The 24,281-nt window shown below is 31.0% G+C and overlaps 1 protein-coding gene across 24 annotated transcripts in view; it reads right to left on the reverse strand.

Annotated features, from left to right (window-relative positions):
• LOC145252331 (GATOR2 complex protein WDR59-like) overlaps positions 1–24,281 on the reverse strand; it is a 220,693-nt gene that overhangs the window by 76,407 nt on the left and 120,005 nt on the right. For 17 of the 24 annotated variants that reach the window (XR_013863759.1, XR_013863756.1, XR_013863755.1 and 14 more), the window contains one exon: positions 3,682–3,739. The exons of the other annotated variants lie outside the window; for them this stretch is intronic. Coding sequence is in view for 12 of the 17 variants with exons in the window: in XM_080112904.1 (XP_079969030.1) it covers positions 3,682–3,739 (58 nt within the window). In the remaining 5 variants the exon portion in view is untranslated. The remainder of the gene's footprint in view (positions 1–3,681; positions 3,740–24,281) is intronic. 24 annotated transcript variants of the gene reach the window in all.

Here is a 24,281-nt window from a genome sequence, read left to right on the forward strand (position 1 = left end):
TTTTTGTTGGGATGTTTTATAAATGACAATGATTCATCAGATCCTAACCTCAAGGAAAATATGAAATGCATATTTTAGGTCAAATTGATAGGGAAAAAAATTTGTAAACCCTGACCAATGAAAATTGTTTTATGTGGTAGTGTACAGAGGTCTAGTGATGTTTGGATCAACTTGTTAAGTGTAATGCCACAAAGACTCAAAGTATTTAGTTCTAGTCCTATGAGTAAGGAATATAGTTTGAATATGTAAACACAGATGAAACATGAAATGAACACTTTATTCAATTTAAATATAAATCAACCAAATTTATAAAATTCCCTTCTCCAAATCATACTATCTGCAAAGAAACACTTGAACTACTTCACTTTTTTTTTTTTTTACATTAACTGTGAGAAATTCTTTTTCAATTTTTAGTCATTACACAAATGGATATACCTTGGGACTTAATGGGTTAAGTCCCAAGGTATCTCATGTTTTACTATTCTGTTAGAACTTTGTTTAATGACTAAAAGTGGGTTACAATACACAAATTGAAAGGAAAAGATTATTTAGAAAGCGAAATATTAAATAGTGACACTCCTATAAATAGGACATTGGGTACATGTGATACATTTTAGAAATGAAGACGCTATACATTCAAGATAAAATTCATACATTATAGTAAGGAGCAAAGCAGTTCACACAAAGAGAATCTTAACAAATTTCACAAGAATTTTTGAAGAGTGTTCCAACAATTCTCAGAGATAAGTCGATAAATATAGATAAATTTTCTTCAAATTAATTAGGAAGTAAGCAGTACTATTATAGATTATCTTACAGATTAAAAAAACAAAAACATTTTGTGTTCTATTTATGGAACAATGGGATCTAATGGATTAATGCCTGGTTTCGTCTGTCACTTCCGTGACATTGAAGACAATGAATCCTCAAAAAAGTAGTCTATCACCACTGAAATTTAAACTCAATGTCTTATTTTCCTCTTTGATTGAATATCCCTCCTCTCACACTAATTTGGATGCTTGGAGCCACTTTCCCATGCCATTTCCTCCCTCTGTACACCACTAGTTTTATATCATATTAATACTTTTTAAATAGTTTGATTCTGAAGCAAAAAATGTAATGTGAACAAATATATATGATTAAACAAATACACATTGTTGTTCTATTCAATGATGGGGGTAGGCTGGTAAATGCAACACCATTGAATGCTTCCTCAGATTAAGCCCTATATCTAAAAAAAAAAAAAAAAAAAAAAAAAAAAAAGCATTGATAGCTTTTGTGCTATTTTCTTTACACAAGCGTTTTTCATATAGAGGTCAATCTGGAGAATCACTCATCATTGATATGATGCATTGTATATAAAAAAAGAAACAAAAAGCTATTAAACATCTTGCTAATATATCTTGCTTTTTTTCTGAAGAAAGATACAAGTAAAGCTATTTGCAATAATAAAGCAGCATATACGTATAATGTCTATCAAAAGAGTAATTAAAAGAAAATTTGATAAAAAATGTTTCTTATTCTTTCATACACCAAGAAAGAACTTAACTCCAACTTTTTTTTTTATAAAACTGGAAACTTTTTTTTTCATCAGCTTTAGTTTCTCAGACGCACATCTTTAAAAAATTATTTAAAAAGAAAAAAAAAAATCAGAGTCTACTAATGGTTTGAAGATAAGATATGTAGCAATTTGAGAGTTCTTATAAAATTAGTCTAACATATCTACCTTCAGACCATAAGATACTCTTATATTAGTTGATATTTCTAAGAAAAAAAAAGTGTGCATATATGTAATGACTTTCAAAAATGTATATAAATATGTAAGTTATGTAAACTGAATAAACTAAAATATACATTTCAAGATAGGATTACATGTGTCGGTATAGATTATAATAAGCATGAAAAATGTTTGGATTCATTGTCTTCTAAAAGAAAAAAAAAAACAAGTAAAAAAAAAATTAAAACAGAACGTGTATACATTTGGTAATAAAATTCCATGTGTTGAATATTTAGAAATTCAACTGGTTTTCTTAATTAGATAAACTTTTAATCATTATTCATAATGTAAGCTCATTAAAATCATATTATTAATACACTCACAGTATATATATATATATATATATATATATATATATATATATATACACACAAATAAATAAACATATATTAAATGGTTAAGAATGTAAATTATTATTAATAAACTTTTGCAGAAACATTTTTGCAGTTATAAAAAGACCAGAAATCAAGTTTAGTTCCAAAAAGTTAAATTTGATCAAAAAGATTCAATTCCTAGATGATGCCTTGTCATGTTATTAAAAAAAAAATCCAAAACAAATTCATAAAGGTTACAGTGCATAGTATTAAGCCTTTTTTTTTTTTTTCCTTTTATCATTATGTTAAAATAAGCAGTATAAAAAGTGATAACTGGAGAGAAAAAAAAAAAGATTCACATTTCTTATACCAGGTTAAACCAACTGACACCAGAAGACTAAAATTTAAGATAACCTAGAATTATTTTAAATGTTATTTCAGTTAAACATTAGGAATGTTTGGTTTGCCTGATTTATGGCATATCAAACCCTTCATGGATTAAAGCCAAAATAAAAGCAATATAGATGATTCCCAGTTCATAAAGAAAAATGCTATTGCTACCCAAAGCTCAGAGAAACTGGAAGTTTATTCCTTTCCTGAAGGTATTTGTGTTGAACACTGGCTCAAAGTATTGAGTGAAAGAATTACTTGAATTTGGTATTATGAGAATAAAATGAGTCCTTTTGCATTCTTAAAGTCCATCTTCATTGATCCGTGCTCAATGTTAAGCAGAACTAGGAGAATACAGATTTTGATCTGTATAAATTGGATTTTATTTTTTTTTGTGTGTGTGCACAAACTGTAATTACTTGATCTTTATCGAAATACATTGGCTATTGCGTTTGTGTAGTTTGATTTATCTTTGTATCCGATTTTAAAAAGTCAATCTCACATCGATTATTATTATTATTTTTTTTGTGTGCTAACACCAGTATGGCACATGGCCAATATCCCTCTGAGTGCCCTTCTTGGTGCATACATTGCATAAACTTAGTGTGTATGTAAGTATAATAGACTCAATGAGGATTGAATCTGACGTTTTTATTCTATAGATCGCGTTGGCAATGACTCTTCCCCATTAAGAAATATAAAAACGTTTATTGAAATAAAAAAGACATTGGCATCATCTAGGAATTAAATAAATGATAACAAGAAAATAAAAAAAATAAAAAAATCACTCTATAAAGTGAAAAGTCCCTCCCTCTTTTCATTTTTAAATGCTAAGGGTCACATCTATAAAAAGGTGTGTGTGTGTGTGTGTGTGTGGAGGGGGGGTAGGGATCATCAAAACACTTCAACCCATAGGCAGCAAAGGTTTCTTCCAAAAAGTAGACACAGCAAAATGTATATAAAAAAAAATATGAGAGTTGTAATAGACCAAAGGAATAGGAATATATTGGGATATGAGGTGACAGGATAAAGCAGAGAGGAGTTTCTCTTTTTGGACAGGGACATATAGACATTCCAAAAAGGAGGAAGAAAACACGAAACAAGACATGCAGAAGAAAAGATAAAGTAGCAAGTAGAAATACTACCAACACTATACATATCGGTAGTATACCACTTGGACTACTTATGGATATCACTTACTGGGTCCCCCGCCCTTCAAGAGATTTGTGGCAGAAGAAACTGTGTGATAGGGGCTGTACTGTAGAAAAAAAGTTTATATATTAATTTGGTAAGATTGTAATCAAAGATCAAAATAATAAAGAAATTAATATAAAAGGGATGAATTGATTAAGCTTTGATTACTACACACAGGAGAAATGATAACAAAAAATAAAATTTATTTAATGCACCCAAAAATAAATCCATCTTTTTAGTTATATCATAAACTGGTCTTTTAAAAGATATATGTTGAAGCCATAAGATATGAAAGCAATTATGCATTAAAAAGATTTTAATGGAAGTAAGATATTAGCATGACTAGTCTTATAGCATATACTCTATGTCTTATAGAAAAACAATTTCTTAAAGCAACAATAAAAGATTAAAGAGAAATTTTTATAGTTTTCTGTTTATATATGTTATCAGATAGTCCATGCTATTAATCCTCCTTTCAAGAGAGCAACATGTTCAACCAAATGTGCCTTGCACTAATGTGGCACACTGAGAGTAAAAAGAAAAAAAAAATGGCATGTTTTTTATAGAGACCTTCTTTTAGGGCATCATATAAAAGGAGATGCAATTTCAGATGAAACAAAAAACTAATCCTAATCTGAAAAAGTCAAAATTTCTTTATTATCCTAGGAAAAATTCTCAAATATTTTACAATTTCAGGAACAAAAAAAGCTGCTACATAGTGTCATAATAAAAATTTCAAGAAAGCTTTATCGGGTTTTTATTTCAGAAAAGATAAACAAAGCAATAAAGTTGTATGGATCTTTTGAAAAATGAATAAAGAAATAATCATTAGAATTTAGCATCTTATTATGTGTGTGTATATATATATATATATATATATATGTGTGTGTGTGTGTGTGTGTGTGTGTGTGTGTGTGTGTGTGTGTGAGACACAGTGAAACAGTTTGTGGATGACTATAAATGCTCCCATTCTTGGGTTGAGGATATTGGTAAGTGAAATAAGAAACTGCCACTAGCTTATAATGGAGTGCTCTTTATTTAAACAAATGGAGCTTACAGTGTTTGACAATTTCAGCTATCTACTTAGCAGCATCCAAATGACATAGGCATTAGAAGTGCTGTTGTCTAGGTGGTCAAGTTTCAATCTCAGCTTGAGTCAGTTGTTAGTTGAGCTACACAGAAGATACAACAAAGCAGTTCATCTGTGGATGACTATAGAAAGTTATGAAAATATATGACAATAAAGCTACATAGAATGTTCTGCATTTTTTCCCCATAAGGAACTATCAGGCAAAAAAATTTTTTCTTGTGTATCATAGTGGTAATGTATGCTACAAACTGAATATTCCTGTTTGATAAAAGAATAAGCATTTACATATATATCTGTCTTGGCCGAACCTACTTTATATATAAAGATAACTAGATAATCCCATGTAAATTACACACCATCATTTTTTTGTTTTGATTAGTGTTTGAGTTGTTTATTCTTATTATTTCACTCACTAGGAGTTCTTAAAGATTACTCACCAATAATAACCGGTGATGTATTCTGGAGTGTGGAGGTCAACAAATCTCCCCAGATTCCCATTACTCTTACATCATCTGATAAGCTTTGCAAATGATTTTGCATTATTGCAACAACCACTTACCATTGATCTTTATTATTATTATTATTATTATTATTATTTCACTCACTAGTTCTCACACAGATTATCATCAGAGATTACTCACTGACAACAATGGATGGTGTTCTCTGGAGTTTGGGTGACAAGTCTCCCCAGATTTCCAGTACTCTCCACCTCTATCGGTAATCTTTGCAAATGCATTTGCATTCTTGCAACAACCGCTTGCCATTGACTTCTCACTTGCAATGACCATTGGTTTTTCACTAGAATTTGGGTGGCAATAAGTCATTCCAATCCCTTCACACACATTCAGTATAGGTCTGGTTAGTGCTCTCTCTTCTCAGTCTTTCCATCCTCCTTGGTTATTAGGTGTGATGCCAGTCGATGCTGACACTATATTCTTTTTTTGTGGGGGAGGGGAGTAGTTAATTACAATTTTGCAATTTCAGTTTTCTTAGTTTTATGTGGTGTTCCTCTTTTACTTCTGTTGCAGTTTATATATGGCTGGTTAGCATTTGTTCATTCGAGGGTTTTCCTTAATATTTTAGTCATTTTCATTTTTCATCGTCAACGTAATATTCTTGCCTGTAGTGGATATAGCTATATTTCATGGAATATAAATGAGATATTTTTCTCTGATTATATTTAACATATTTTATGCCATTTCTAATTGTTATGATGGGAAAAAGACAAAAAAAAAATACTTGAAAAATTGATGAGAATATAAATCAATAAAAAGAGATAAATTGAGCACTCAATCAATTACTCAACACAGTAGAAGTAATAACTAACAAACAAACAAGTCAAAAAAGAGAGAAAAATAATTTAAAAAAGAGAAAAACAAGTTACATTAGATATATAAATTATATATTCAACCGAAATTGGCACTTGTGCATTACTGTTTTGGGGGGCAATTTTTTTGTATTCATTTTGAAGACCTCAAAACTAGGGGAGGCAATTCAAGTAAACTGTATCGAAAAATATCAAAGGTTCACATTAAAAACAATAACACAAAATAAAACATTATCTAAACATTTATTGAATTAAAATAAAATTAAAGAAATTTTAATAACACAAAAATAAAAAAAAAACAATTTTTATTTTATTTGTTACAAAAATTTTACTTTTGTAAAAAAAAGAAGAAAAAAATTGTTTTCTCAAAACAAAAAAGTCAAACACATTCCAATAATGACTATTCCCAACTATTTATAAATTTTAAGTCATACATTTTTGTAGAATAACTTTCATCTCATGATTTTAACTTTGTTATGAAAATATATATATTGTAGAAAAAAATTTGTTTTAAAACTGAGTTTTTGTTGTTAGAATTTTAATAATTCTATTTTAATTCAATAAATGTTCAGATAATAATTGTTTTATTTTGTTTGTTTTTAACACAAATCTTTGACATTTTTGGATACAGCCTACTTGAATGGTGCTCATGTGTTCAGAGATCTTCAAAATGAGAAAAAAAAAAAAACACTGTCCCTAAAAACAGCAATGCACAAGTGTTCCAAATTTTTCTCTAATAAAATGTGTTTCTGTTTAAATATCTATATGTATAAAAAATTGCATAACACTAAGGGAGGTAATTCTGTATAGATTTAAACGAAATTACCTCTAATATAATGAGTTTTGTCTCTGTTTAACTATCTATATGTATAAATATGTGCAATGTAATTATTTCTTGAAGATTTCTAATAAAAAGTGAGAGGTGATAACGATCATATCAACATAGGAACAAATCTATTATTATTATTATCATTATTATTATATACATTGAGATAATTATAAAAAAAAAAAGATTTAAATTTAACAGCCAACTGAAAAAAACAAACATTTTCAGTTAGAATTTCAGTAGGATTCACGATCTAACATTAAGATAAAAAAAAATTAATTATTTCTATAAAATACATGTATGGAGTAATTGTAATAAAAATATGTTCATTCAATTGGAGCAACATTAACACAAATCCATACTCATAAAAATATTGAATATCTACTTTAAGCAAACATAGCTGTAAAAAGCACCCTTTTTATTATATATATATATATATATATATATATATATATATATATATATATATATATATATAATAAGGCTGTTTAATAAACAAAGATGCATATACAAAATTATCAAATACAATGTAAGGGGAAAAAAGAATCAATGAAGTCAATCATTTGGAGTCTCCTTTTACATAAAAAAAGAAAAAAAAATGAACCCTTCCAACAATAAAGACATCTGAAAAGAGAATTACAAATCAATAATTACTCATGAACTGTTCACTATTTTAAAGATATTTTCTATGTATAAATGAAAGGCAGTAGAACTATGATAATTAATATCTAGAATATAAAAAGAAATGGCATAAAGAAAAAATAAAAAGAATTACAATGCATGTACACAACGATGAAAAGTTATAAAAAACAAAACAAAAAAAAACATGATATTTCAAAATAATAAACAGGATCCATGTTGGACAGTAGAGATGATCAAAAGCTGTATAAAAAAAATTATTATTGATTTCATTGAAAAAAAAAAATGATAATTATTGATTTCATTGAAAAAGAAAAAAAAAGGAAAAAATTAAAACATTTTTTGTAAGATTGAAATTATATTAAACCTTAAAATAAAATGAAACAATTTTAAGAAAAATATCAGACAATTTAAATGTAAAGATAATATAAAATCTGTTTTTATTTTCTCTTCAACTTGGTATTAAAAAAAAATATGAACTATTAAAATTGGATCAATTAAGTTAAAAATAAATAAATCTTATAAAATCTAGATATTTACTTAGAAAATAAATTATTTTAATTGATATGTAAACAAAATTTGCATGTATTCTGGCCATTAATAGTAATTGTTTAATTAATAGTAATTTTTTAATTCTCTTTAAAATAAAAGTAAAAATTTGACTTTTGGTGTGGGATTAAAAATTAAAATTATTACTAAGCAAGTCTGCATTAAATTATTATTATTTTTTTTTTTACAAAGGGACGAGATTCACTTTATTATAATACTATAATATAAATCTCACCTATCTGTTTAAATGTATGTATGTTTGCCTGCCTTAAACTTTCGACAGAGGCAGCAGATTTTCATGAGATCGGTATCGTTTTGAAGCTCGACGTTGCAGATGACAAATATCGAAAAATTGGCTAAAAATATTCCTTCACCCTCAACTGGGCACTTTTCTACAGGGAGGGGTCACTTTTTTCACCAATATTTTCGAAAATCATCCCCTCTTTTTGATTGACTAGACTTAACTTAAACCTATGTCACTTCCGGTTTGGCGATGGGCGCAACAGCAAAGATGTCACGTTTTTCTTTTTTTCACATACTTTTCCTCCTTCGTGGTACGGGTTCGTGCTTGCCTGCCTACTACCACTTTTTTTTCTCAACACACACCTCTAAACACCCGAGCAATGCCGGGTACCCATGCTAGTATAAAAGGAGGACTCAATTTATTAATAACATGCAACTATTCTGGTATATTTATGTTCTCTCCATAACACATTTAGAAATTTGTATCGAAGTTGGAATTTGCAAATGCTGATAAATTACCCTAAATGTATGAACAGAAAAATTGAACTTTGTTTGTAGAACTGATCAAATCTTTAAGTATTTATTTTCTTGCTTAAAAAAAAACAAAAACACATTACAAGTGATATTCAGAACATAAATGATTTCTAAAAATCCTAAAAAAAAGCTAATATATAATAAAACAAATATGAAATATAATAGTACTTCCAAATTCTGTGAAAATATTTCAAAAAGAAAAGTATATTTAACAGAACATTACCTTTGCAAATTATAAGAAATAAGTTTTTTGAAGTCAAAAGGAATGTTCAAGATTTAGATTATGCTAACATTTGGAATTAAAGGCATGGTGAAGTAGTATATCAAATGTTAGAAACTTAAGCTGACAACTGTAGCCAAATGATCATCCTAGTAGTGGCACTACAGTAAAAACTAGACAAGTTGTTGGTATAACTCAGTTGTGCTAGGTGAGTGTGTGATACTCTCATTGTTAGGGATTCCAAATGCAGTCTGTTGACTGTTGTTCAGTTGTGCCGATCACAGTGGCAATTTTCTTTCAATGCAGAATTGCTAACTTTCAAACTCTCCCATTAATTTCCCTTAACTGAACTTCACAGTCTACTTAAGCAACTATGACTTCTGATATGCTCATCTAAATATATCTACTTTCAACAGGAAATCCTAAATGTAAGGTCTTTCTCCATTACTCTCAACTGGTCACCAGAATTTTTTACATCCATTTTTTCCCAACTTTTTGTCATCCAGCCACCCAGAAGATTTCTCCTGTCCACCCCATCTCTTTTATCTGTCTTCCTCTTCCTCTTCCATCCTGCACAGTCCTCTGGAGAACAGTCTTTTATAGACAACTGGCTCTTGCCCGTACCATCAAAGTTTTTTTTAGTTTTTTTATGATAGTTAACAGTTCTTCAAAATGTTTTGTGTGCAAGATGGCAGTCATATAACTGTTTCATGTACATGTATATGTGTATAAATATTTTATGTTTTATTATATAAATATTTTATGTAACCAAACTTTTCTTTTACCCAATTACAACAAATAATTCATGAGTGCAAATAAGTTACAAGTTAAGAAAGCATTTATTCTGATGCAACAAAGATTTTTTGAAAACTTTCTTTTTCAAGTACTTAAGAAATTGAGTAATCCAAAATTATAACATGATTTCCCAGAAGCAGAACAAGAACAATGTTATTAGTATATGAATCAGTAAATTATCTCATTCTTTTAAATGCAAACATGCAATTTATTTTATTTACCTAGGAGGTTAACCACAAAGTGTGGGTTTGATGAAAGTTTCTGTGGAATCAATTGAACTGAACTTGGCACACCCAGGTTTTCAGTCTGTGTCATTAACCACTTAGCCACAGTCACATGCAATTTATATTGACCAAAGAAAATAGTTATCATGCAATGTTACCTTTAATGTTAAATAAACCAACACAGCACAAAAGTTTGAACACGCTAAAAAATATTTATTCGGATAAAGATCTTAACTACTCTTCGTAATGACAAATACAATTTAATTAAAAAAAAATGTAAAACATAAACAGTATCTAGCATCTATGTTGGTTTTTCCACTGTCGTTTGTACTAAAAAAACATGAATTAGAAAGTTTTAGGTTGATAAGTTTCAGCTAATAAAGTTAAATATTATATATTTCTTTTTTAAATTCTTTACAAGAGTGTTACCACTTATTAAGGCTTGAGGGTCACTTGAGGGTTAATGAGTGTCAGGTGGTTGGTGAGACAACACTGTAATCATCGGTAGTGGTGGAAATTGGGTAGAATTTTATTATCAAAGAGAATGACTCAACAAGAATTTATTTAGATTGGACTTTAAAATGATCATGTTGTTGTCAGCTGGAAAACAGTGTCATGGTATAGAGTTCCACAGGTGGGCAGTTCATATATGAACACAATTCTTGCAAATCGTACGTCAAATGAAAGATTCAAGAAGTATATTTGTCAACAGAGATGTCTGGGGGGGCATCTTAAAAATGAGATGGCATAACAGAATCCCCAACAGAAATCTGTAAAAACATGATATAGATTATTATTGAAATATCTAGTTTCGAAGATTACAAGACAGGCGCTTTGCTAAACATTGCAAATGAAGCACCGATGGGCAGCTTGCAATTAAGGCCAGGTCCAAGTAATCACCAAAGATTAAGACAGAGAAGGAATTTTTGCTGAAAAACTATGCACTCTCTGGATTTAAAGCAATTGAAATGAAGAACAGAATTATGGACAATTACAAAGCGTTGTTTTATTTCATACTGAAATAGATGGACAGCGTTCAGTAGAAATTAGTGTTACCATTAATGTTGCCCGAAAAGCATAGAACCATATCAAGGCACCCTACAGACAACAAAGTTAAAAAAAAAACAAAAAAAAACAAAACAATTATCAAAATGTCAATACTATTGGACTTTCATTTTGGTTGTTCTCCATTTTTTGGATTGATTCCTCCTACCAATAATAAACCAATTTTGTATCCAACATTAACTCTCTTTGTGGTGATAAAAATCATAAAAACCAGAACACTTTTGATCCAATATGCAATGATACAACTGCATTTCATCTTTTCAAATAAATATTTTAAAAAAGATTCTTTTTCCCCAATAAATTATTTTTCAAAACATTTGTTATGGTCTTCTAATCTCATTCTGAATCTAATCCTAACTGGTAGCCGCTCAAACTTAGGGTTAGTCATATAAACATCCAGTTAACTACCCTAAAATGCTAGAATGGGCCGGAAAAAGGAGGATTATTTTATGTTTTTTTTTATTACAAAGGAATCACCACTTATCAAGGCTCAGAGGCCACTCGAGGATAAGGGTTAAAGAGTATACAGTGGTCAAAAGGACAATATCATAATAATCGTTACAAGTGGAAATTTGGTAAATTGGATTACGTAAGTTGAAAGGTTCATTAAGAACTTGTTTACATTGGACTTGAAGACGACCATATTGTAGTCAGCTGGAAAGCAGATAAATGGAAGAGAGTTCCACAGGTGTGCAGTTCTAAGAAAGAAGCTTTGTTCATGGAATCTAAGTTTAGATTTAGGCACAGATAAAGAGTGGGGGGAAATTAGTGACAGTATTTTCAGCTAGACGAGTGATTTTTGTGAATGATTGGTGAGGGGGGGGGCATAGATTGGAGCTCAGACAAGAACTTGCCATGAAAATAACGATAAAACAGAGACAGGCTTGCAACATCTCTTCTGTGAGAAAGAGGTTGCAGTGAAAAGAAAAGGGCATACCCTGCTAGGCTATGAAGTCTATTCTGAACTCTGTTAAGGATAAGGTCTTCCTAGCAGCTCCTGCCCAGATGTGGCAGCAATACTCTATCCTTGGACATACCTAGCTCTTATATAGGTAGAGAATTGCATTAGCAGTGAGATATCTAATGGATCGATAGAAGGATCCCACCATTTTTCCAGCAACCATGGCAACGAATTTGATGTACATGTTCCATTTCAGATCAGGAGTAAAGGTCAAGCCCAGAAGCTTGTCGAAACATGGAACCTCCCCAAGACAAGAGCCATTCATTTCAATTGATGCCAGATGGAGATCAGAGCGTTGATGATGTAAAGATAAAAGCTTGGTTTTAGATGCATTAAAAGTAACAAGCCACCTCTTTCTCCATTGTACCACTTGCTCAAGATCAGAGGAGAGAGAATCAGAGAGAACTTGGTCGTTTACGGCCTTTGATGTGCTGCCATAGATGGTAGTATTGTCAGCATAAATGTCTATGAATGATCTAAGGATGGGATTTGGAAGATCATTAATGTAGATCAGGAAGAGAGTTGGGCCCAGGATGGACCCCTGAGGGACTCCAGCATTAATACTATGAGCTTCTGATTTCTGCCCATCAACCACTACTCTTATGAACCTATCAGAGAAATGATTTAATAATTGAAAAGATATTTCCCGCTAAACCATAGCTGGAGATCTTGTGAAGTAGACCTTTATGCCAGACCCTATCAAAGGCCTTTGATATGTCAAGAGCAATTGCCCTAGAAAGGAAACCTCCATCGAGAGTTTTGCTAATCCTATGAGAAATAACTGTAAGCACACCTGCAGTAGATCTAGCAAAAATGGAAATCATATTGCATGTCACTAAGGTTATTTTTGCTGAGGTGGTTGACTACTACTCTATTTAACACAGAATCAAGTAACTTACTCATGACGCACAGGAAACTTATTGGTCTGTACTGAGAGAGGGATGATCAATCACCTGAATTCTTAAATACAGGGCATACTGATGAGATTTTCCAGGGTGTTGGGAAACAATTCTCCTTAAGACAACACTTAAACAGCTTTGTAAGTATGGGAACTAATCCTGGTTGAAGCTTTTTGAGTACTATAATAGGAATGCCATCAGGGCCAGTTGCTTTACTGGAATCAAGGTTTTTGATTAGCTTGGCAACATCATATACAGATATTTGTATGTCACATAGTGTGTTTTCTGATACAGAAGGAAATACGGGGGGTTGGCGACTTTGGTCACATAGGGTAGAATATCTGCAAAGAGTTTGGCCTTGTCTGATGTTGATGAGATAACCTCAAGTCTATTAATGTTAAATTTATATACGAAACTGATCCCCCACTCTAAATGCTAAGTTAATTTTTTTATTTTTGTTTCTCTTCTTTTCATTATGTTTTTTAGAGTGTTCACATGTAATCACATATTAAAGTAAAATCTCATTTTTTTTTTAATTTAAGAGGAGGGTGTGCCAGTAGAGGTTGTTAACTTACAAATGTAAAAATAAATAAATAAATAAATAAAAAACATTGATTCTGTATGAATAGGTTTTGTAAAAAAAAAAAAAAAAAAAAACCCAACAAACAAAATTAACTCAAACAGAATTGCTCAAGTCAAGAAAGTTAAAAAATACAAAAATGTCTAAGCAAAATATCTTATAGGAAAGAGTAGTTTAGGTTCATTTTACAGCTTAAGTCTTTTGAGATTATTTAATTGCAGCAGATAAAATACCTATTGTAAAGGATTCATCGAACACGACTAGCTATTTTACTCATAGTTAGAAGGATTTCAAAGGGTAATAACTTAACAAAGCCTGTAACTTTTAAATTCCTTGTCTATTGGATAAATAAAAGATTTCAATATATATATATATATATATAAATTAAAAATTACAATTAAATTTACCAAAATGATCCAAGATGGTAAAATTAAAGTATATTATAAATATTAAAGAATTAATATTTATAAAATTATCTCAGCCAGATGTAAAAGCTCGATAAAACCAAATAGGAAATAGAGCTTATAATACGAGCAAACAATAAAACATGTTAAAAAACACTTTGAAATGAGTTAAAAACATATTTAATCTGAAAAGGAAACACTAGATAAGTGGATAGTCCTTAATCCGCAGAGTTTCAAAGAAATACCTTCCTTCTCATCAGAGGGTAGGAATTAGCAAAATGCGGGATCTAATTTTGCATGCAAAAGTATTTGATGAAACAACAAGTAAGTCAAAGATCTTACTAGAAAACAAAAAAAGTGAAGCAGAGGGAATATGGTAAAGAAAAAGGTGATTACACATGAATGGATAGTCTGGTGGAAGATAAATAATCGAGTGACGGCAAAATCCAAATGTATAACTTCAAAAAAGTTAAAAGAATTTCCATTTGCACAAGTAAAATCCAAGGAAATCCCGTAATTGGAAGAAGATGGTCCATAATAATCCAAAGGCAGAAATCCATGGAATAAATCACGAAAAAAGTGTGTACAAGGAAAAAAAGAAAAGATTCCAATAATATTAATAAAAGAAAAATAAGATATGCTTTTAACTCTGCTTCACTTTTTTTGTTTTCAAGTAAGATCTTTGACTTACTTGTTGTTTCATCAAATACTTTTGCATGCAAAATCCGATCCCGCATTTTGCTAATTCCTACCCTCTGATGAGAAGGAAGGTATTTCTTTGAAACTCCGCAGATTAAGGACTATCCACTTATCTAGTGTTTCCTTTTCAGATTAAATATGTTTTTAACTCATTTCAAAGTGTTTTTTAACATGTTTTATTAACTGTTTGCTCATATATATATATATATATATATATATATATATATATAGAGAGAGAGAGAGAGAGAGAGAGAAATCATAAATTTAAAAAGATTTACTTTCTCTCATAATACATGTAAGTTACAGGAAAACTAACATGCTGTATTTAATGTTCTCAATTCACACAGATATAAGTAAAAATGATTAAACATTTGTTAGCATTCCATAGATATCATTTTCATTTTCTTCACTAAAACTTATTATTGTAATTAAAAACCTGGTAACACATGTTAATGCCCATAATTCCATATGGTGTATGCGTGTGGCAGTTTCTTTTTGTTGTGTTTGGATTGTTGTTGTTTACTGTCTTGTTTTTTTTATTTGCATTATATATCTCAAGAAACATGTATAGCAATGAATACATTTGGAAGGCTAAAAAACAATGCACATTTTTTTTATATATAAACAAATTTATTTGTTCATATCAAAAAAACAACAAAAAAAAATTTGCAAAAAAACAACAAAAAATATTTGCATAGTTTGCCTTCCAAACATTCATTGTTTCTTAATTTCTTGTTTACATGTTTCTTAATTTCAATTAACGTGCTGCGCTTCAAATGCAGGTAATACCTCATTAATATATATATAAACCCATTAAAAACAGGCTAAAGTTACAGCTTTGTTGACTTAGAATGAGTTTTATGCCAAACTCCTAGAGTAAATGTGGTTTGGTGGTGACTAATCCGTATTAATCCTTAACTGTGCATTGAATGAATACTATAATACTTAGTTCACTGTACCTTATTATCACAAAGGTCCATAAAAAACCTCAGTCAGATCAGGCCAGTAGTTTCCAAAAAAAGTGGAATGGGCAGACAGACAAAGAGAAATATACAAGACAAATACAACAAAATAAATAATACAAAAACAGATGCTTTTACGTTAAAAAATGTTCATTGTATGACTTAAAATAACCACTGACTTGAAACAGTTGTAAACAACTATGATACCTTTGTTTATTCTCTTTATTTGAAAAATGATTTAAATCTTTGAAAAACACACAAATGCATGTGTGTGTGTGTGCTCGTGCGCATTCTGTTTATGAAGTGTTACTGGTACTATGAAACTCAGTCGTACTTGCTGCATAGTGAAACCATCGGTAACTAAATGTTTCCTCCACCAGATTTTTTTGTTGCTGGGAGTGGCTAGACATCAGTAGAATGAAAAATAAGATCTATTCAGGAGCTGATGAACTTTTTTGTAGGGGTTAACAGACATCTAATATCAGAATGGTATCAGAACACAGGGTTAGTGTTCTGGCATATAGTGTTGTTGGTAAGAATTATTGAATTGATTAAAAAATAAACTTTAAAAATTTTTTCAAAACAAATTTATCACTTGAATAAATTGATTGCTTGTTGGCAAATGAAATGAAAAAAAAGTGGCAAGATAATTGGACATCAATTTAAAAGATTGAGAGCTGGTTTTAAAGCAGATATTAAACTCATAAAACATGTTAAATAACAAAACAGTGCAACAAAAAATAGTAAAGGAAAAAGGAAGATTAGGAAAAAGTGAAAAAATGGTGGAAAAAAATGGAAGAGAGAAAAAAACACGGAAAAGAGAGAAGAAAGGAAAAAAAAAGGCAAAAACAGAAAAAATGAAAAGAAAAAAATGGAGAAGAGAGAAAAAATGAAGTGAAAAAAATGGAGAAGAGTGAAAAAATGGGGAAGAGTGAAAAAATGGGGAAGAGAGAAAATGGAAAAAATAAAGCAAATAAAAATAGTGATTGATTTTTCTTTAGCAAAGCTTGCAACATTAAAGCTGGCAATTTTGTCAACATAGAAAATAAAAAGGTAGGAATTTTTAGTGGATAAATACTTTAAAAAATAGTTATTTGGCATTAATTGAATAACTGCTGATAAAGTGATTTAGAATTTACTATTATTATGCAAAGAAAGGATACCTTAATTCATGAAGAGAGCAAATGTAAATTTTGTAAAGTACACATTTTCTCCCACAGTAACAATCATCTAAATCATTGCTGAAAGGCATTTTTTAAGGCAATAAAAAAATGTCGCCTTTAAATATGCACAATCTTTCTATAACAAACAGGCATAAATATTGTTGTTTTTTTTTTCTTTTGTATTCAATATATATTTTTTTTTATTTCAGGAAATTAAAATCGTTCAGTTTGCCTACTTTACAACATTTTTTTGTTACTTAATGAAAGAATGCTTATTGTAAACATCTAATTGGACACATTGCTATTTCATCTATAGCTGTGGGGAAAATAAAAGTTAGTTAACCATGGCAAAGCCAATTCTATAGTTTGCTAGAGTATCCATTACACTAATCACATCACACAACCACAAAATGTAATGCAATATTGAGGACATGAAGATAGATTGATCTAATAGTTATAAAAAATATCTAAATATGTTTTGAAAATAGAATAAAATTATATATTATTACAAAGAGAATTAATATAACAAGAAATCATTATTCACAACTTTCAGATTAGTTTCCTCATCTGGATTCTTATTGTAAACTTTCAGCCATTTTGACCCTACAAACTTCTTTTAAGTTTCATATGTTGAACTCGGATACTATAATAGAAGAGTCTTCACAAGAATTAAAATACTATCTCCAATAATAATTTATAAGAAAAGGATTGTTAAAGGAAAATAAATGGCTTTTATATAACTCAATAATTTATATGAATATATATTAAATACAAAGTTTAGTGTATGCAGCCAGAACTAAGAAATATGGATTTGTCCTTTTTTTGAACGGAATTAAGTAGAGTATGTGTTGGTTGTTGATGGTTCTTTCTTCTTTAAGGAGCTATATATCACCAAGTGATTTTTTTATTGTATTTTCACCCCAAACAAGACACAGTGCAACTTTGATGTAGGGATATAATTTGTGTAGGTAGTATGTAGGGAGTTGAGCAGCAAGATGTCTGTTTACATTACATTTGAACTTCTACATGTCAGTACAGTCAGGAAAGCAGAAACCCAAAACGGAAATCCAAAGTCTAGCAGTCCTAGGGAAGAAACTATTAGAATAGAAGATTTCCTTACATCTAGGGATTTCTATTGTGTAGGGATGGGATTTTGCTGCTTGTCTGGTTTGTCAGGAGTATTTATGCCGAGGGGGTATAAGGGCTTGTAGTTTGTTGGAGCACCCGCCATTAAAATACTTGTAAAACAGGCAGAGGGATGCAATAATTCATTGATGGGACAGCAGTTGAAAACTAGCTGATAGTGCAGGACATGTGATGATAGCCATGCTTGGAGTATTTAATTAACAGATAGTAGGAAAGTGTATGTGTCTTACTCTGTGACTGTCTGAAAACAATATCTGACCTGTGAACCCTAAAAGTTTCAGGAAGGAATCATAAAAAGGTCTGATTGGTCATTATATGATCAAACAACCTCATTACAGTTGCTCACTGCCAGAGGAAATAGATACTAATGCTTATCACTGCTACATTCAACCCTTTGTACAGCATAATCACATTGGCACACCGATTCCCATTAGATCACCGAAGTTAAGCAACGTTTAACCTGGTCAATACTAAATAGGTGATCATTTGGGACTTCCAGGTGCTGTATGTGCTCTCCGTTTATCTCAGCATTGTTTCCAGTCGTCCTGGACTTCTCCGTACTACTAGACTCAAACAGTGCCGATTCAGGAGGTGTCGTTGAGGATTGCACAACCCTTGCCTCACAATTACACATGCAGCTGCCCTTACAGGGAGTATCCTTTGTCTTTCGAGACTGAACAGAGGCATCGATCCAACCCTTTATTAGAGCCTTGGAGACACACTGTCCACATACCAGACAGTAAAATATGAAATGCATACCATCATGCTACCACTATTAAAAAAAGTTGGGTTCAAAGTCTTATGATAGTTTTAGAATTCAACACAAAGTACCTGAAGAAAGCCAGAAGTGAAAGGGAATCAGTTGAAACATTGTGATAATAATCAAGACAATAAAAAACAGTCTCAAGATGGTAAATAATAGAGAAAACAAATATCAGTAAGAATAAAAAAAATACAGAACAAGTAAAGGTTCTAGCAAATGTAAAATTAACTTATTTACTGACATAGATTGTCCAAATTTCAAATTTTGGTAGTGAGTCATTCTTCCTCTATAACCTTGAACCTTAACTTGAGATGTAGATGATGCTTGGGATAAGATGCCCTATTGAAGGTTATCCCCACAAAGAGATGGTACTAAATGACAACACTTTAGTAATAGTAAACTCTTTCTGTTGCCTGAGAGAAATGCTGATACAAATGGTGGTGGACGTGAACTCGAAACCACACGGATAATTTCATGGCAACATTGTGAGCTGTCCCTCCCTGCATAGAAGGTAAGTTGTATAGCAGCTGTGTCAGGAATGTCATATATGACAGTAAATACTAGTTCCTCATCTAGTGCTCTTTAGGAAGAGTTCAACGCAATACCATATCTATAATTAGATGGATGTGCAATGTGAAATATAACCAAACCCCACACATTAGGTAGGAGGATTTTCTGAAAGCACAACATTTGCCCAGCATAAATTTTTATTTTTCTGGATGAATTGGTCACGCTGATATGATCATGTGGCGCATTCATCTTCTTGGAGAAACCATTACAGAAGCATGGATGTCTTGAATTGCAGGAAGGTTGGCTGGTCAAGGAAAACTTGGAAGCATGTGATTAGACAAGATCGTAAAGGATGGAATTTGGAGACAGTTGACTCACCAAACTGTGAAAACTGGAGGGTGAGCTTACGAAATATTAAAAATGGTCCAACTGCTGGACAAAGGAAAAGTGACGTTAAATGAATAAAAGAAAATATTTTAATGCAACTTGTTATTATTTACAATCATGTAATAGATTCCAAACAGAAGCAACATGAATGAGGGATAAAGCTAGCTATAAAATGTTTAGCAATAACTACAGACTGACGACAAAGTTTAAATAATAGAAAACTAGTACTGAAGACAAACCATTCAGGGGAGACAATCAACTGTCATGAATTACTAAGGTATCCAGTTACTGCTCTTAAAAATGGATCAAGTTTAACCAGGATGTAAATGTTTGATATTGCTTGATATTAATGATATGAAAAATATTTTTTTTATAATTATTTTTATATATTCCTGTAATTTAGGATTTCTTTAGAAATCAAAATAAATTTAATTAAATTGCAAACATAGATTATAAAAGCATAAATTTTTTCAATAATCATCAGATGAATTTTACAAGATATTTATGCAATGAACCAACCATCCCTCCTGTAAATACAAAAGTATCTTATATAGAGATTTTGTCTATCAGTTACAACTTTCTTAAACTTAAATACATTCCAGAATTTTTCTCATTTCAAAATATCTGATCTTCTAGAAATGGAAAACATTGCATTAATAGTAAATAATAAGTTCCCAACTAATAAACTTGTACTTGTTTTGCCATTCACTCTAATACGGTCGAGCAAGCTTCATTCAGAGAATTTACTGCATCATAAACAAATGCTAACCAGGCATGACTGTCCACCACAGAGGCAGACATGAGCATTAGCCAATCTCAGGTCCAGCGGGGAATTCCATAAAAGTGATGAGCCAGGATCAGCTCTTTTTTTTTTTTCTTTTTTGATAAAGTGTCTTACTTCAGGGGGCGGTACATCAGGAATTTGTTTATATTGGACTTCCATCCAGATTGTAGTCAGGTGGGAAACAGGCAGACGGAACAGAGTTCCATAGGCGTGTAATTCTAAGAAAGAAACTTTGTTCATGGAATCTACGTTTTGATTTTGGCTCAGATAAAGAGTGGGGAAAATTTTTGACAGCTGGACGTGTGTTTTTCGTGAGAGATTGGCGAGAGGGGACCAAAGATTGGAGCTCAGATGAGCACTTGCCATGGAAGTAATGATAAATCGAAGACAGGCTCACAACGTCTCTCCTGTGGGAGAGAGGTTGCAGAAAAAAGAAAAGGACATCCCCCCCACTAAGCCACAAAACCTATTTTGTACTCTGTCAAGGCAGGATAGGCTGTTTTTAGCAGCTCCTGCCCAGATGTGGCAACAGTACTCTATCCTTGGACGTACTTGGCTTTTATATAGATAGAGAATTGCATCAGCAGTGAAATATCTTCTGGAGCAGTAGAAGGATACTATCATTTTTCCAGCGACCTTGGCAATAGACTTGATGTACGTGTTCTATTTCAGGTCAGGAGTAGAGGTCAAGTCTAGAAGCTTATCAAAACATTTAGCTTCCCCTAGTCGAGAGCCATCCATTTCAATTGATGCCAGATAGGGATCAGAGCGTTGTTCCTGTTTCACCATTCTGAGCCACAACATACGACAACTAATAAAATGGATGCCGTAACTAGAGATCAAAACCGAAACCCTTGGATCTTCCATCTGAGGTTCTACCAACTGAACTATTTTTATCTTTTTATAAATAGAGCTTAAAGCATTACCATTACAAGATAATTATAGCTTTGGCATGACAGCATAGTTTTCTTATAATATGAATTCAAACATAAGTGCTAATAAAAAAATAAATGAATGAGTAAACATTATGAAATATCATTGGAAATTATTTGAAGAGTTCAAAACAATTTATCTTGCTTTAAATACATATTGCATGGAGTTCGTTCACAATTATATAAGTTTCTCAAACTAGTAAAAATATGTGACTGGAGGGAGCATATTTTTTTGCTAGTTTTATTGATTTTTGTTTCATAATCTTGTATTCCATTCCTAACAGATGAAAATTTAAAAAGAAATTGCAATAAATCACAAAAAATATATTTTTTAGAGGCATGAAATGTATACACTGGCTACACAAATCATCAGTAACTGGGCAATTTGATTCATAAATATGTGTCATAATCTGTTTGTTTGTTGCTCAATGTCAAACAAAAGTTTATGAAAAACTGAAGATATATTAAAGTTTATACATGGCAGTTGATATCTGATCTGACTGGATATTTAGTTGTTTTGTTTTCCACCATATCAACCCTTTTGACTTATTTAATGTTGGATTAGGTTGTTTTCATTAAAACAAACAGACAAAAACAATTTTCAGGATCTCGAGTCTTTAATATCTTTAAATAATAACTCATGATGTAATTGTATGATTATACCAGCTGATAAAATTCATGTTATACATAGAACAGATTCTCTTTAATCCATAGATATAACCCTGACTCTTAGAGTCAAAGTGAACCTGAGTGTTAAATAAGGTATGACTCTTCACTCAAGAAATTGAGGAGGAAGATGGAATAAGAAATGCTTAGTTGCTTGTACAGATAAGGACACAAGTTAAAAATCACAGTTCCAAATAAATTAACAGGAAAACTCTTTGATTTACTTAGGTGTCAGTCTAAAATAGGTATCTACACCAAAAGTTAGGAAAACTTATTGTGTAGAAGTTTAAGCAAAAATAAAAATCTGTTTTATTATATTTTGCTGATCCGCCATTGATAAGAGATGAAATCTCATAAATCAAGGGGAGATAAGTCTGTCATTTAACTAAGTAATAATGAATGGCAGATTGGCAAAATACAAAAACTGATTTTTTATCTTTAATTAAAATTCTACTCAATTGTCCTAATTTTTGGTGACGATACTTATTTTTGCATTATGCATAAGTATATCAAAGAGTTTTTATTCTGAATGCAATTTTTATTTGTGTCTTATACTGTATAAGTACAACACAAAATTAAATGCATTTACCATAGCAATGTGCAAGTGCACTTATCTTTGGCAACAAATCAGGTTAGTTGGTTGGTTGTTTTTGTTTTACGGCATATCAATCCTTTTCAGGTTATTTAATGCCAAATCCGGTGATTTTGAAGAAAATTTTTTTAATAGAATATATTTGTTTTTTGCAAGTCAGTTTCTATTTAACTCATAGTTGGGACCCTAACAGGTACTATCACTCCGGGTCAGAGTGGACCTGAGAGCAATGGCAAATAAAGGGTGGCTCCACACTCCCCAGAGCCCGCAACCTGGGGCCTCACCATCAAATATAGTTTTAGGTCATATCCAGGACCAACAAATCAGGTAATTAGTCAGATTACTGCTTCTCTCATCATCACATCCAGAACATTCTGAATCTGGGGTTCTCCAACTTTCACATGTTTTGTCTAATGAAAGGCAGTGAGCAAGGATATTGGTTTGATAATACAGATTAGATGAAAATGGTTGCAAAAAGGATTCTAGAGTTGGGGTCAACAATGGTCCACATGTCAACACAAGAAGTCAGTCATGAGAATGCATACCTCTACTTGACAACATAAGGATACGCCAAAGTCTTATCTGGGTCTTACTTATCCATATTGTATGAAGTAGTTCTAATGCTATGCCATGAAAATGGTGATAACTCAAAAAAACTGTTCATCTAACATAAAGCTAAATAAAATTTTTGTATGGTGATTACTGTTATTAAAGACCATCAGATCCATACATCAAATTTAGAAAAATTTGAAAGTTGAAATCCTGTCAAAATTTCAACCATGACCAAACTTTTTTATGTTAAAGTTCAAGGTCATATAAAATATGTGACTTCATTGGCTACAATATGAGCCAAGTAGTAAGTCTCTACAATGAAGAGAACCCAAGTTCTTATTACCAAAACTGTGACCGTTTCCATGATTATGACTTAGATATCCAATAAATGATGTGGTTACGAGTAAGATCATGACTGGCATTCTGAATCGTTTCTGTGTTGCTAAGCTGTACACAAAACAAATATAGTAACAAATTTGATCAGAAAACTTATACTCCACCTTAGTGGAAGTACCTAGAATGGAAACTTAGTACTTACTTATGGAATACTTTTATATAGAGAAACATTTCACCAACAAGTGCAATATGATTAGCTAATATCAATCATTAAATTTAATGATATAATAATACTTTTGTATCACTTATTGTAACATTTCTTATAGAAATACTAAAAACCATCTCTTTGCTTCTTTTAGATAAATGAGTATTCATTTCAAAGGTCCGTGTCAACAAAATACTTCAGTTTAAAAGCATGCATGCAATTTAACCAACTTTAAATGCAAAGATATCTAACTCTGATTAACAATATTCCCAGTTATATAATCATATAATTTTACTACAATGGCGATCAGTGGTTGGTTTATTAAATATTATACAGCCATTCTATTATCATATATAAAAACAAAAAAAAATTTTTTTTTTAAAGTTAACATCCTTTAATATAAAATATTGGATCAAATAGATTTGAAACATCCTTTAATATAAAATATTGGATCAAATAGATTTGAAACATCCTTTAATATAAAATATTGGATCAAATAGATTTGAAACATCCTTTAATATAAAATATTGGATCAAATAGATTTGAAACATCC

This window comes from Euprymna scolopes, chromosome 1 (assembly GCF_053919585.1).
Source record: "Euprymna scolopes isolate OS-2025 chromosome 1, ASM5391958v1, whole genome shotgun sequence".
Lineage (NCBI taxonomy): Eukaryota > Metazoa > Mollusca > Cephalopoda > Sepiida > Sepiolidae > Euprymna > Euprymna scolopes.